This window comes from Heterodontus francisci, chromosome 5 (assembly GCF_036365525.1).
Source record: "Heterodontus francisci isolate sHetFra1 chromosome 5, sHetFra1.hap1, whole genome shotgun sequence".
In the NCBI taxonomy this organism is placed as follows: Eukaryota; Metazoa; Chordata; class Chondrichthyes; order Heterodontiformes; family Heterodontidae; genus Heterodontus; species Heterodontus francisci.
Genome location: NC_090375.1, coordinates 31,050,764 through 31,066,649, shown reverse-complemented (window position 1 = coordinate 31,066,649; position 15,886 = coordinate 31,050,764). Strand labels below are relative to the sequence as shown.

The 15,886-nt window shown below is 43.5% G+C and overlaps 1 protein-coding gene across 5 annotated transcripts in view; it reads left to right on the top strand.

The window, feature by feature from the left end:
* Positions 1 to 15,886, top strand: part of LOC137369795 (receptor-type tyrosine-protein phosphatase mu-like) — a 991,520-nt gene that overhangs the window by 748,277 nt on the left and 227,357 nt on the right. For 3 of the 5 annotated variants that reach the window (XM_068031278.1, XM_068031275.1, XM_068031280.1), the window contains one exon: positions 1,358 to 1,387. The exons of the other annotated variants lie outside the window; for them this stretch is intronic. In XM_068031278.1, the coding sequence (XP_067887379.1) occupies positions 1,358 to 1,387 (30 nt within the window). The remainder of the gene's footprint in view (positions 1 to 1,357; positions 1,388 to 15,886) is intronic. 5 annotated transcript variants of the gene reach the window in all.

Below are 15,886 nucleotides of genomic sequence, written 5' to 3'. Positions count from 1 at the left end.
TGGCCCTTATGCTGAAGTTACAGGGAATGATTGGGAAAACGCCAGTGGAAATTTGCGGCCAAAACTTTTTTATTAAATAGCTAGATGGATGAAATTTATAATAAAAACAGAAAATGCTGGAAATACTCTGGCAGTGTCTGTGGGGAGAGAAACAGAGTTAACGTTTCAGGTCGCTGACCTTTCGTTTCTGTTTCTCTCTCCACAGCTGCTGCCCGACCTGCTTAGTGTTTCCAGCATTTTCTGTTTCTTGATTTCAAATTTCCAGCATGCATTTTGTTTTTGGATGGAATTAATCCCCATGCTTCTTAATTCACCTGGATTTGTATCCCAGCTGTCATTGACAGCTCAGGTTGCTGTACGTCTAGCGTCCTCCTAAGCCAACTACTAAGGAGTGAAAGGACACTCCTATGTAATTCGCTCCAACTCCTCAAGAACGTGCTACAACTTCGACCTGCTGTCTCCCGTTCAGAATAGGAATTGAGCAGGAGTACAAAACCACACCAACGTCCTCTTTCCTCAGTGTTCCAGCATTACTGCTTGCTCCCAGTGTTTCCTCAATCTTTCATAAATTTGAAAAGAACTTCCCCATATTGATTCCTTCTAGCATTAATATTTATTGGTAATACTCTTTAAAAAAATCCGCTGTTATAAATGGGGTTATAATCTCATGCTGTCTTGTGCCAAGTATTGACAAGGTATTTTAGCAGAAAATAATTGGACTCCCCGAGCCCATCCATCTCAGGCGCAGAATAAATGAAGCCATTTTTAATGCCTATACAGGAGTTGCTTTTTCCATGGCTGCTGTTTAAATTCAGATTCTGCAAGACTGGCATTCATGAGCTGGCTTCCAGTGTTTATAGTACTAAATCCAGCTCCCTTACCCCATCAAGCTGCCATGAAAAAATGAGACTCATAAATCTGTGGTTGGGATAAGGGAATGGATTTAGTTGTGTAAATGCTGGGAGTCAGCTCAGGGTCATTGGCCCAGGAATCCGAACTGAGAGAGCACCAATAAAAGAAGCAATGGCTCAATGTTGTACAATCCTCTGTGCAACCATGAATGAAAATGTGTAAGATATTAATATTCCATAGCTTTTCAGGGCAATTGAATATATATAGTGTACTGTTTTGATGCTCCACGATCATTCTTATGTGTCTGTCGTTAAATGTACCACAATATATGATGCACTGCTTTCCCACTAGCTCCTTAATCGTCAACCACCACAGCTTTTAATATTTTTTTATTAGAGAGGGAGTTAATTTTTAAATTTTCTTTTAATCCATTAATATTTGCTTTTCTTTTCCTTCCATTCCATCCTTTCCCACTGCCTAAATCCTCAACCATCCCACCTGGCAGAAGAAGCTCTCAGTCCTACACTTATTACCTGTAAGTAACTGCTTTGAACTGCTCCATGCTTTTATCCATTCTTTTCCATGCACAACATTTGTTCCATTTATGTTTTTTTTTCCAGGCTCCTGCAGTTCCGGCAGGCATTCAAATATGCCTCGAGATTTACTATCTGTTATTTGTTTTAATCGCCTAATTTAATCCACTTCTAAGACCAGACGCAGAAACTGCCCTGGAATGTTTTAGTCTAATAATCCTCCAATTTCTGCAGAACAAGGTGAATTAATTAAAGATGTTAATGAATTCACATGACTTTAAAGAAGAGCCCAGATGCCCCTATGGTTTCGAGTATAAACGTTCCATGGTCAAACTGAGCTACATCAATCAGGAGCTTTCATGGTTCAGTTCCTGTTTTGAACTGAGCTCATTGCTTCTCTACTGTGTTGGCTTCAGTATCTCTGGAGTACAAAGTGTTCCCAATCTTTATCATGATTAAGTGGATAGTGGGTGAGAATAGGATGGGGTTCATCTGCAATGTCCTCACAATCTAATTGTCTAGTGTCAAGACTCACACTTGGGGTAAGATAGTGCAGAGTTATTGGCTCCCATGCAACTGTATCTTGGCATAAGCCAAATTTAAAAAAAAGAGCAACTCTATTTTTTTTAAAGGAAGCATGCTGTCGGAATGACAAAACTCAAGGTTAGGACAGTGAACCCCTGAGGCCTTTCCACATGTGAGAGAGGAAGGGTCTCATCATTTAAACAATGCAAAAAAGTGCTTATTTTAGTCCATCAACATGAGGAGGTTGTCACCAAGTAGAGACAATCATATGGTGTGTAACTACATACCCATAATACAGGGAAAAATATGTGTTGAGCAAGGGCGAGAAAGAACAATAATTGCGAATGGTTTAATAAATATTCACTGTACTGTCACTACCATAAATATGAATTATTAAATATTTTTGTGCAATATAGAGGGTTAGGAAAATGTTTCGAAGATTGAAAAAAGAGAGTGGATAGTGCTAAAATAGAGAATTAAACAGTCACTGATTGAATATTAAAATTGTTGCTTTATTAGTCAGAGTCGAATTACACTTGCAGTCTAGCAGTACAAGCAAATAACAAAACAGCAGCGAGCAAAGTATGAGTGGCCAATCTGCATGGTTGTGCTCCTGTAAGCTTCGCTAGTCATGTGAACTAATAGCAGTAGAATGGGGCTGGCTGGGAACCACTTTATTACTGAATCACAGAATAATACAGTGCAGAAGAGGCCCTTTGGCCCATCAAGTCTGCACCGATCCATTAAAGACACCTTACCTGTCTACCTAATCCCATTTGCCAGCACTTGGCCCATAGCCTTGAATGTTATGAGGTGCCAAGTGCTCATCCAGGTACTTTTTAAAGGATGTGAGGCAACCCGCCTCTACCAGCCTCCCAGGCAGTGCATTCCAGACCGTCACCACCCTCTGGGTAAAAAAGTTCTTCCTCAAATCCCCCTTAAACCTCCTGCCCCTTACCTTAAACTTGTGACCCCTCGTAACTGACCCTTCAACTAAGGAGAACAGCTGCTCCCTATCCACCCTGTCCATGCCCCTCATAATCTTGCACACCTCGATCAGGTCACCCCTTAGTCTTCTCTGCTCCAGCGAAAACAACCCAAGCCTAACCAACCTCTCTTCATAGCTTAAATGTTCCATCCCAGGCAACATCCTGGTGAATCGCCTCTGCACCCCCTCCAGTGCAATCACATCCTTCCTATAATGTGGCGACCAGAATTGCACACAGTACTCCAGCTGTGGCCTTACCAAAGTTCTATACAACTCCAACAACTGAGTCACGTATCTTCAGTAGGAATAAATAAGTTTTTTCTGTTGCTTTCTTTGGAGAGAAAATTAAAGAAACACTTTATTTAAAAAGTTGGCAGTGTGCTTGACATATCATCAGATACCCTGCCTCTCAGAGTGCGATTTTTGCCAGTAATAAATATACCACACAACAGCTAAGTTTATGGTGCAGCTAAAAACTCTTTGCTGAGACTATACTTTATGCTACCAGTCTGATGTACATGTATGTAAGTTTTAGTTAAAGAGACTGGAAGGAATGTTTCGGTTTCTCCAGTTAACTTTAAGGTTTATTTACTGCATTTTACATGTTCTTGGTGGGTTACTAACTTAATGCAACAAATCCCCAAGGTTTATCGTAGAAAGGAGCGACTACGTACAATACTTGTAACCTTGAAAATACTGTACCTGTCAGCAATGTATGCTCTTACAGTTTTACCTGCCAAGACATAGGCTGAAAATAGAAACTGCTGAAATTGGTTTGAGCGTTCAATTGATAGCCAAGCAAGATTAGAGTCATTTTGTGATGTAAATTATAAATTGTATTCTCAAACAAATCGACACAAGATTGCACAAACATCTGCACTGTTAAGAAGCTGGTAATGGGTGTAGATTGTCTACACCAGCTAGGGGTAACCTGGCCAAAAGGATTGCCAGCCCTTTATAGACCCAAATTCATTTTCACCTCATTAAATCAATGGATTGAAAATCGGTCAGGTTCATCAATGGACAGGCAATTTGCTCCACTAGACTGTCACCCAGGCTGTGAAGGTGATAGGTACTCTAATGATGTGTACCATTGAATATAGAAGATTAAAGGGTGATCTAACTGATAAGATGATTAAGGGATTTGATAAGGTAGTTGAGAGAGAAACTATTTTTCTGGTGGTGGTGTCTTGAACAAGGGGACCTTAAAATTAGAGCTAAGCGGGACGATGTCAGAAATCCCTTCTTCACACAAAGGATTGTGGAAACTGCAACTCTCTGCCCCCAAAATTGAGGCTTGGTCAAATGATAAATTCAAAATTGAGATTGCCAGATTTTTGTTAGGCAAGTGCATTAAGGACGATGGCACCAAGGTGGGGTTAAGTTACAGAACAGCCATAATCTCATTGAATGTCGGAACAGGCTTGAGGGGCTGAATGGCCTAGTCCTGTTCCTATGTTCCATTCATTGATGCATTTTTTTCTCCCAATTTCTTTACTAACCATAACTGCATCACTTGCGTGTTAGTTTCACTGTGATGAAAACAATGCTTGATTCTATTTGGAATTCCTCCTTTCCAATCCCCTTTATAGCTGGCTGCCAGTAGCTGCCTTGTAATTTTCATTTCCCCTTCTTGTGAGACATCACAGCCTCTGCTTGGTACTTCTCTGTTCAATGCAACTCCAAATGGGGACTGACTGGAATACTACTTGACATTGCTTACTTTTCCATTTCTATGTGCTGAACAATGCCACTTAGAGTCATAGAGCTGGATTTTGTAGGGGCAGCAGGGGTCTAAATGCCTAGACAGAAAGCAGGGGGGGGGCAACCATGTCTCGGCCATTTGGGCGATGCTCAGCCACATTTTTCAGCAATGAACTGCCTGGTGTTGGGGCTCCTGACCCTGTGAAAGACAGGAGCCCGCCTCCAAGAGTTGCTGGCTAATCGTAGGGCCGGCAGCTCTTCAGTCTCAGCAGTGCCACCAGGGGTGGTGGCCACTGCTGGGACTGCAGCTGTCAACATAGACATTGGCCTGCCAAAAAGCTAGATGAGGTTGGAGGTCACCAGGACCAATCAGGCAGGCCCGGTGAGGGTGTGCGGGGTGTGCAGTTGGCACGGGCATGGGGGGATATTTCCTTGGGAGCAGTCCTTGCCTGCAGGGGGCCTCTTCATGGGCCACAGTGTGCCTGATCAGGAGGGCCTCTCTTTGAGCCTGCAGGGAGTCCACCTGTTTGAACTGGGCGGTCTCCCAATATGGCGGGGGGAACCCCCCCCCCCCCGATGGTAAAATGCAAGTGACTTCGGGAAGAGGCCCTTAGTTGGTGGGAGGGCTGTCCTTGACCTTCTCCACCCCTGGCATCGGGAAGGCAATGAGCACTCCGCTGCCCATCTTCCCTTGCCATTTTACACACACACCTTCCTCCCAGTCTGTCCCTAGAAGGCTGGTAAAATTCAGCCTATACAGTTACAGGGCCAGTTTTTTAAAGCCTAGAGACTAGAGTGTTGGGTGCCGCGGAACGTGAAGCCATTTTTAAAGGGACACCAGGAGGGATGAAACGGCAACCCCGCACACCTCCAATTAATTTCCTGTTGAGCTCATTGCGAAGATCATTATCAGGCTTGTCAGCAGCAATTTTGGATTTTCAAAGGAAGGGTACAAGGAGAACGCCATGTCTGGAGCACGGCAGGGTTTAGAAGATGTGAACAATGTGGAGGTCCACGAGGGCTTTGGGAAGGGCTGATTAACATGACGCAGAGGCCCAAAGTAAAGCACAGCTGCTCCAAAGGTGCCACAGAGTGACCATTGCTGGACCTGTAAGACTTGTTTTTCTCAAGGTTGAGTGATAGGAGTCTGGAGAGCGAGGTGAGCCTACTGGCATCACTGGAGTTGGCAGGGTAAGGCCTGGTGAATGCACAAAGCCCAGCTCAGGGAGTTCAGATGGGAAGAGGCTACCCTGACATTGGTCAGAGCAGCCAGGCTGAGCTTCAACAGATGAAACCTCCTGGACAGGAGGAGACCAGAGGAGTGCAGTGGGGGCCTGCAAGGGGAAGAGAATGTTACCCAAGACATTGAGTCTACTGCCTAAGAGTCAGCTACCTGCAAATGACAGGGTGCCAGTGCCGTAGGAGGCTATGCCTATCCAGGCAGATAACCTTGGACCTGTGTGCTCTGATCCTCAATGACCTGAGGCTTCACAGCCCCCATGGCAGTCCCTTACCTGTAGCCATCAAGGCCTCCATCACCCTAAATTTCTATGCAACTGGGTTTATCCATGGATCAGCTGCGGAACTAGGTGGCATCTCGCAGTTGGCATCTCATCAGGCAGGTCACAAATGACATATTCAGGAGGGCGGAGGACTACATCCACTTTGACACAGGTAAGCCTGCTCAAGCACAGAGGGCATTGAGTTTTGCCTCCATTGCTGGATTCCCCCAAGTGCAGGGCATCATCGCTTGTACCCATGTGGCCATCAAGGCTCTCAGTGACCGGCCAGTGAAATCCATCAACAGAAAGGGCTTCCACACCCTCAAAATCCAACTGGTCTGTGACCACAACAACAGCTTTGCTTTCTAGGCAGCTGCCATGACTCCTTCATCCTCCGCCAGTCCAGGCTGCTTTGGATCTTCACTCCATTCCCCCAAAGTGCTAGATGCAACCAAGGGGACAAGGCAAATCCCCTGAAGAGATGGCTACTGACCCCTCTATGGGAGTCCCAGACAGAGGCACAGAGGCGAAACAACCAATGCTATTGAGCAGGCTACGGGTAAGGGACTGCCATGGGGGCCGTGAAGCCTCAGGTCGTCCATTGAGCAGGCTGTCGGGCTTCTGAAGATGTCATTCTGGTGCCTGGATCATTTGGGTGGTGCCCTCCAAAACCTTCCTGCAAGGGTCTTGGTCAATGTGGTGGTCTCCAGAGAGGTGTGGACCTTGAGGACAGTGAGGCCCTGGAAGGTGACAGGTCATCGGGGAGGAGCAGGAGGTAAGAGAGGAGGAGGAAGAGGAGACGGAGGGGGAAAACACTGAGCAGAGAGGTGCCCCTGCTGCGCAATGAGGTGGCCTCCTCCAGCCCCCTCCAAGAAGAGGACTTCCCTCCTCTCCCTCACGGCCTCCAGCATTAGATCCAAGTCAGCATCGGGGAAACGAGGATCTGCCCTGCCCTTTAGTGCCATGCCTCCAGCTCCCTGTAACATATCACTTTCCTCTGGTGCAGTGAAAGGTTTTGGCACCAAATGCAGATCCCTCCCTCAGGAGAACCAGCACCCTTGTAGGCAGAGAGTTCCAGGTCATTACCACTTGCTGCAATAAAAAGTTTTTCCTCGCATCCCCCTGCATCTCTTGCCCAAAACCTTAAATCTGTGTTGCCTAGTCCTTGTACCATCAGCTAAAGGGAACAGTTTTTCTTTGTATACTTAACCTGTCATAATCCTGTACACCTCTACCTTCTCTATAACATCCTTCACTCCAGACAAAACAAGCCCAGCTTCTCCAACCTAACCTTGCAGCCAAAGTCCCTCATCCCTGGAACCATTCTGGTAAACCTCGTCTGCACCCTCTCAAGGACCCTCACATCCCTCCTCAAGTGACCAGAGCTGGATTTTGTGCTATTATGCCCCAGATATCAGTGCTGTTTGAATCACACAGCACAATAAGATATCGATTCAAATCATATTGTTTGAAGCAGAGGTTTAGAAGGTTTAGTTAACATCTTGAAAATGCCATTATAGTCTTATACCTTCAAATTAAACGTATTGTGATCTGCTGTCTGCATCTCAGCTTAACAGCGCACAAGCTTTATTTTAAACAGTTTCTCTGTTTTTATTCTGGTTTCCCCAATGTATTTTCAACATGGAGCAAGTGCCATTAATATTTTTAGAGGCCAATTTCAAAGGACTTCTATCGGTAACCCTTTAAAATATCAAATAGTTACCAAGGATAAATGTTAACAGGACAATGCTCCTTTATTAGACACTTTTTGGTGGCCAAATGACTAATAGTAGCCTAGACATTATTGGTGATATTGGCATTCAAAAGTTTGTCATCTTCTAGATATTGGGCCTTGTTACACCCATTTTGCAGGTGGAAAATGGGGGTAGAAAGAACCAATTTCAGGGGTGCAACATCCTACACCCAATCTGTACCTATGTTATGGACCCAACCATGTTGGCAAAGGTGGATTTACAGGCATCCAAGATGGCTGCCGAGAACAGGTGTTGGGCTCCTTCCAGATTTTAATAAGGAGCTTTACCCCTGGTTTTCAGATTGTACTGGAAAAATAAATAATAACAATGTTTCCAGTGATGGAAGGGTCAATAACCAGAGGATAAAGATTTAAGATAATTGACAAAAGAACCAGAGGTGACATGAGGAATTCTTGTTTCACACAGTGAGTTACTGTGATCTTGACTGCACAGATTGACAGGGTGGTTGAAGCAAATTCAACAATAACATTCAAAAGAGAATTAGATAAATATTTGGGCCTGGGGATTCTGCTCAATTGCGAAGGTTTTCTTTGCGTAATTCGCTCGAAATTGCCATAACCAGCGCAGAAGATTACGGAAATTAAGCACAAATTGCATTCAGCGCAAGTCGAGTTTCTGTGATCTTTTGTGCTGGTTTGAAAAACATTGCACTAGAAGCAGGGCCCTTCCTTCCACTCAGAAGAGTTCTTCACTCTGAGAGTTTTGAATCTTTGAAATTCTCTACCCCAAAGGGCTGTGAATACTCAGACGTTGAGGTTGAGATTGATGGATGTTTGGATTCTTAGTGAAACAAGGGATATGGGGATCAGGCAGGAATCTGAAGTTGAGGTCAAAGACCTCAAAGATCTTATTGAATGGCGGAGCAGGCTTGAGGGGCCATAAGGTCTACTCCTGCTCCTATATCTTATGTTCTTATGCTCATTGGGAGTTTCCATTAATTGTGCTCATTTGCAGGCCATTTAAAAAGCTCTAAAAATTAAGCTGGATCTTTCAGGTACAAGGATACTACTAGATATGTTTTAAATGGTTTTGAATGTATTTTTTAAAAGAAATTACCAATAAACTGACTACTGAAGCTCTGTATAACTAGAAAATAGTTTTCTATTTTTTTAAAAGCCAATTTCAGTAATTTAAAATCGGGTTACTCACAGATAGTGGGTTGACACTGCAATTTAAAACGTTTTTTTTTGTGATGAACTCTATTTCACTGCATTAATCAAACTGGACCAAGGTACCATTGAGAACATATCAATATTCTTACAAGCACGCTTGAAGAGAGAGATTTTTTAACAGCAATTCTTTAAAAAAAAAATTACATTTTAAAACACTGGCCATTGTCCTGGCTCATGACAAATTTTGCACTCAGCAAAGTAGAAACTCTACCTCTTTGAAGTAGAAATATTTGCATGTCTATGGGGAAAGAGCAGGTAAGTGGGACTAATTGGAACCCTTTCAGAGAGCCAGCACAGGCACGATAGGCTGAATGGCCTCCTCCTGTGTCAATATCACTGATTGATTCAATTAACCCACAACCTTCCTACTCAGAATTTAGAGTGCTACTGTTGAACTGACGACTGGCATCTCAGAAAATTACAATTGTACTATACTTCATCATGTTATTGCGATATATGTAAGTCTTAATGTTTAACACATTGTTAAACCCTTACCTTTGTCATTAAAAGTTACAGTTACTGAGGAAAAAAATGTCAATGAAATGATTGTCAGAAGAAGATTGACAAATGCACCACCTTGTGGCCAGAGCTAGGAACTATAGAGCCAAGGGCTGTCACAGGAATGGGAAAATCCTATTACAAGCATGACAGGGAAAAGATCATCTGATGTGGATGCAATTATTGTGGAAAAATTCAGACACTGTTGACATGGGACCTTTGACTGGAAAGGTGACCGGTCATACAAGGGCCAATCAGTGAGCAGCAGGTGGAGCGCCCTGTTAGTGTCACTGTGAGATGCACCATGTGTCCTTGACAAGCACATCTGCAGGAAGTGCCACCAGCTCCAGAAGCTTGAGATCTGGTTTTGGAACTCGAGCATCGGCTGGAGACACTGTGGTATATCCGCGAGACAGAAAATTACGTGGATAGCACATTTAGGGAGGTGGTCACATCACAGGTTAAGAGTGTGCAGGGAGAGAGGGAATGGGTGACCACCAGGCAGTCTCAGAGAACCAGGAAGGTAGTGCAGGAGTCTCCTGAGTAAATCCCGCTTGCTAATCGGTTTTCCATTTTGGGTACTTGTGAGGGCAATAGTTCTTCAGAGGATTGCAGCGAGAGCCAAGTCCATGGCACCATGGTTGGCTCAACTGGAGGGGAGAAAGAAGAGTGGAAGGGCAACAGTGATAGGGGATTCATTAGTTTAAGGAACAGACAGGCATTTCTGCTGTCGCAGATGTGACACCAGAATAGTATGTTGCCTCCAAGGTGCCACCGTCAAGGATGTCACAGAGCTGCTGCAGGACGTTCTTCTGGGGGAGGGTAAACAGCCAGAGGTTGTGGTCCACATTGGTACCAACAGCATAGGTAAGAAGAGGGATAAGGTCCTGAAAGCAGAGTTTAACAAGTTAGGAAAGAAATAAAAAGCAGGACCTCAAAAGCAGTAATCTCAGAGTTACTCCCAGTGCCACATGCTAGTGAGCATAGGAATAGGAGGATTAAGCAATTTAACACATGGCTGGAAGATTAGTGCAGGAAGGAGGGCATCAGATTTGCGAGGCATTGGGATCTGTGCTGGGGTAGGTGGGACCTGTTCAAGATGGACGGGTTTCACCTTAGCAGGACAGGGACTAACATCCTCGCAGGCAGATTTGCTGGTGCTGTTGGGGAGGGCTTAAACTAACTTGTCAAGGGGTTGGGAACCTAAGAGGGAGCTCAGATTGGAGGGAAGCAAAACTGGTAACAGGAAGTAGAAAAGTAGTAAGCAAAATCGAAAGGCAGGTGAGACGAAGGCAAACATCAAATTAGATTGGAATGAGGAATAATGTTAAGACAAAGTTAAGGGCACTCTATCTGAATGCATGCAGCATTCGCAACAAGGTAAATGATTTGAAGGCCAAATAGAGGCAAACGGGTATGATCTAATTGCCATTGCGGAGAAGTGGTTACAGGGTGATCAAGACTGGGAACTGAATATTCAGGGATATTTGTCATTTGGGAGGGATAGGCAGAGGAGAAAAGGAGGTGGGATAGCACTGTTACTAAGGGATGAGATCAGTACATTAGTGAGAAAGGATCTTAGATCGAAGGAGCAAGATGTAGAATCAGTTTGGGTGGAGTAAGAAACAGCAAAGGGCAGAAAACATTGGTGGGAGTCGTTTATAGGCCACCAAATTGTAGTGGTAATATTGAGCATGGTATAAATGGGTAAGTGGTGGCATAGTGGTAATGTCCCTGGACTAGTAATCCAGAGGCCCAGGCTAGTGCTCTGGGTTCATGGGTTTGAATCTCACCATGGCAGATGGTGAAATTTGAATTCAATTAATAAATCTGGAATTAGAAAGCTAGTCTAATGGTGACCATAACACCATTGTCGATTGTTGTAAAAACCCATCTGGTTCACTAATGTCCTTTAGGGAAGGAAATCTGCTGTCCCTACCTGGTCTGGCCTACATGTGATTCCAGACCCACAGCAATGTGGTTGACTCTTAAATGCCCTCTGAAATGGCCTAGCCAGCGACGCCCACATCCCATAAATGTATAAAAAAAAAATCAGGAAATGAGAGCTGCATGTAGCATGTAATAATAGGCGACATCAATTTACATATAGATTGGGTAAACCTAATTAGCACTAATGCTGTGGTGGATGAATTCCTGGAGTATGTACAAGATGGGTTTCTGGAGCAGTATGTTGAAGAACCAACTGGCGAACAGCCTATTTTAGATTTAGTATTATGTAATGAGAAAGGGCTAATTAATAACCTTGCTGTAAATGGGCCCATTAGGAAATAGTGACCACAATATGATAGAATTCTACATTAAGTTTGAAAGAGATATAGTTAATTATGAAAATAGGGTCTTAAATCTGAACAAAGGAAACTATGATGGTGTGAGGGGCAATTTGGCTATGGTGGATTGGGAAAATGCATTAAAAGATTAGACGGTGGACAGGCAATGGCTAGTATTTAAAGAAGTATTACATGATTTACAATAAAATGCATTCCTCTAAGACACAAAAACCCAACAGGAAAGGTGAATCAACCTTGGTTAACAAAAGAAGTTAAAGATTGCATTAAGTCACCAGAAAAAGTGGTAATCCCAAGGATTGGGAGCAATTTAGAGTCCAACAAAAGGACGACTAAGAAACTGATAAAGAAAGGGAAAAGAGATTATGAACGCAAGCTAGCTAGAAACATAAAGGCGGACTGTAAAGCTTCTTTAGTATGTGAAAGGGAAAAGTTTAGCAAGGATGAATGTAGGTCCATTGAAAGTGGAGACAGGAAAGTTTGTGGTGGAGAATGAGGAAATGGTGGAGAGACTAAACAATTACTTTGTGTTTGTCTTCATGGAAGAAGACACAGAAAATCTCCCAGAAATACTAGGGAACCAAGGGGCTTGTAAAAGTGGGAACTGAAAGAAATTAGTGTCAATAAAAAGGTAGTACTCCAAATTAACAGGATTGAAAGTTGATAAATCCCCTGGACCAGATGAGCTACATCCCAGAGAATTGAAGGAAGTGGCTAAAGAGATAGTGGATGCATCAGTGGTTATCTTTCAAAAGGCTATAGATTCTGGAAGGGTTCCTGCAGACTGGAAAGTAGCAGATATAACCCCTCTATTTAAGAAGGGAGCGAGAGAAAATTGAGAACTAGAGACCTGTTAGTTTGATGTTAGTAGTCAGGAAAATGTTAGGCAAATGTTAGATAACTGGACACTTGGAAAATAATGATATTATTGGACAGAGTCAACATGGATTTGTGAAAGGGAAATCATGTTTGACAAACCTGTTGGAGTTATTTGAGGATGTTACTTGTAGCATCGATAAAGGAGAACCAGTGGCTGTGGTGTATTTGGATTTTCAGAAGGCTTTTGATAAGGTCCCACACAGGAGGTTAGTAAACAAAATTAGAGCACAAGGAATTGGGGGTAATATATGCATCATTCTCAGAATGGCAGGCTGTTACTAAGGGGCATGCCATTTAAGATGAGGAGGAATTTCTTTACCCATAGAAAGGTTATGGCACAGAAAGAGGTCATTCAGCCCAACGTGTCTGCGCCTGCTGAAAAAACTAGTTGCCCATTCTAATCCCATCTTCCAGCACCTGGTCCATAGCTTTGCAGGTTACAGCACTTTAGGTGCAGATCCAGGTACCTTTTAAATGAGTTGAGGGTTTCTGCCTCCACCACCGATCTGGGAAGCGAATTCCAGACACCCACCAGACTCTGGATGAACAAGTTTTTCCTCATGTTCCCTCAAATCCTTCTACCAATCACTTGAAATCTGTGCCCCCTTGTAATTGACCTCTTCGCTAGGGAAACAAGTCCTTCCTGCTACTCTATCTAGGTTCCTCATAATTTTGTACACCTCAATTCAGTCACCCCTCAGCCTCCTCTGTTCTGAGGAAAACAGCCCTAGCCCAGCCAATCTTTGCTCATAGCTGCAATTTTCCAGCGCTGGCAATATTCTTGTAAATCTCCTCTGCACTCTCTCCAGAGCAATTACGTCCTTCCTTCCTGTCATGTGGTGACCAGAACTGTATGCAACACTGCAGCTGTGGCCTAACCTGCGTTTTATACAGTTCCAGCAATACATCCTGCTTTTGAATTCTATACCTTGGCCAATAAAGGAAAGCATTCCATATGCCTTCTTCACCACTTTATTTACCTGTCCTGCCACCTTCAGAAACCTGTGGACATGCACTCCAAGGTCGCTCACTTCTTCTACCCCTCTCAATACTCTCCCTTATATTGTGTACTTCCTTGCTTTGTTTGCCTTCCCCAAATACGTTACCTCACATTTTTCCAGAGTGAATTTCATTTGCCACTTTTCTGCCCACTCAACCACACCATTGATATCATTCTGGAGTCTACGACTATCCTCTTCACAATCAACTACCCGGTCAATTTTTGTGTCGTCAGCAAATTTCCCAATCATGCCTCCCATATTCAAGTTCAAATCATTAATATATACCACAAACATTAAGGGACCCAACACTGAGCCCTGTGGAACGCCACTGGAAACCACCTTTCATTCACAAAAACATTCATCGACCATTACCCTTTGTTTCCTGTCACTGAGCCAATTTTGGATCCAACCTGCCACATTCCCCTGAATCCCATGGGCTTTTAATTTTCTGACCAGTCTTCCATGTGGGACCTTGTCAAATACCTTACTAAAATCCATGTACATAACATTCACTGCACTACCCTCTTCAATACTCCATGTTACCTCCTCAAAAAATTCAATTAATTTACTTAGAGGGTGTTGAATCTGTGGAATTCTCTACCCCAGAGGGCTGTAGAAGTTCAATCATTGAGCAGAAATCAAGACAGAAATCAATAGATTTCTGGATACTAATGACGTCAAGGGATATGGAGATAGTGGGGAAAAATGGCATAGAGGTAGATGATCAGCCATGATCTGTTTGAATGGTGGAGCAGGCTCATTGGGCCAAATTTCCTACTCCTGCTCCTATTTCCTATAATTCTATGATCCTATGAGTCGAGAGCCATTTCAAGCCTCAGACCTCATTTATAGGCAAACAGCAGACCACCCATTTTTTTGTGGGTCCAGAAACAGCTTCATAAAGGTCCCAGCACCATTAAAGGAGCTGGTACAGTTACAACCCAGTGAAAAAGCCAGTGGATTTTGGTGTTTTGCATGCAATGGGGCAGGATTTTATCTGGACACGTTCCAATGAACGTAGTAAAACATCCCTAGTTCCTTTATAGGAGCATTATTAAATGGAATTTGACACCGAGCCACATTGTATAGCAGTATTTAGTCAGGAGGCTCGGTCAGAGAGGTAGGTTTTAAGGAAGAAAGACTTGCATTTATAAAGCGCCTTTCACAACCACAGAATGACCCAAAATGCTTTACAGTCAATGAAGTGAAATCATTGTTGTAATATAGGAAACGCAGCAGCCAGTTTAAGCACAGCAAGCTCCCTCCCACAGACAGCAATATAATAAATGTCAGCTAATCTGTTTCAATGGAGTTGGTTGAGATATAAATGTTGGCTAGGACTCAGAACATCTTAATGAAGAAGAATTGGAGAGGCGGAAAGGGTGAGGGAGGGAATTCTAGAACTCAGGACTCAGGCAGCTGAAGGCACGGCCACCAGTGGTGGGATGATGCAAATGGGGGAGGCACAAGAGTTCAGAATTAGACATCATTGAAACAGCAGCTCTAGAATCTGTAGCACCAGGAGCACCATCCAGTGCCATCAGAGAAGAGATAGCGGAGATTTATTTGCGTGAGATTTACATTGCTCTACATTGCTTCAGGAACAGCTGATGCGAACAGCATAAAAGCCGCAGAGCAAGTTCACAAACCGTGCAATTCAGGAGCAGAATTGGAGCACTAAAGCCCATTTTCCCTCTGTAATTGTATCTGTTTACGGCAGAGGAAAATCAGACCTGTGATTTTCGGCCAACCGCGGCTAAAGCAATTCACTAAAAAATATTTGAAAACACCATCTGTGCATAAGGGCTTTAATATGTATCATTCAAAGAACTGGGAGGAGTTACTGAGCCCAACCTTTTGAAGAAGTTGGATTAACAGGACTCGAGTTACAGTCGTTAAAGGGGTACATTAATCTGAAGCAAGTACCTTTAAATATCAAAACCCAATTCAAATGTTCTGCAGCAATCAGCTTCCAAGTCTAAGTTGCTACTGAATTGGTGAATTTCAGTTGTATCTTCAGAATCAGGAAGGATGCAATTCCCATTCACATGAATGAGAGTTGACCATAAAGAGACCCACCAGCTATGCCATCCAACTGTTTATGTTTTGAATAGTGTTACGACTCAGGTGGGAGGAGTGCACTGTCTTTTC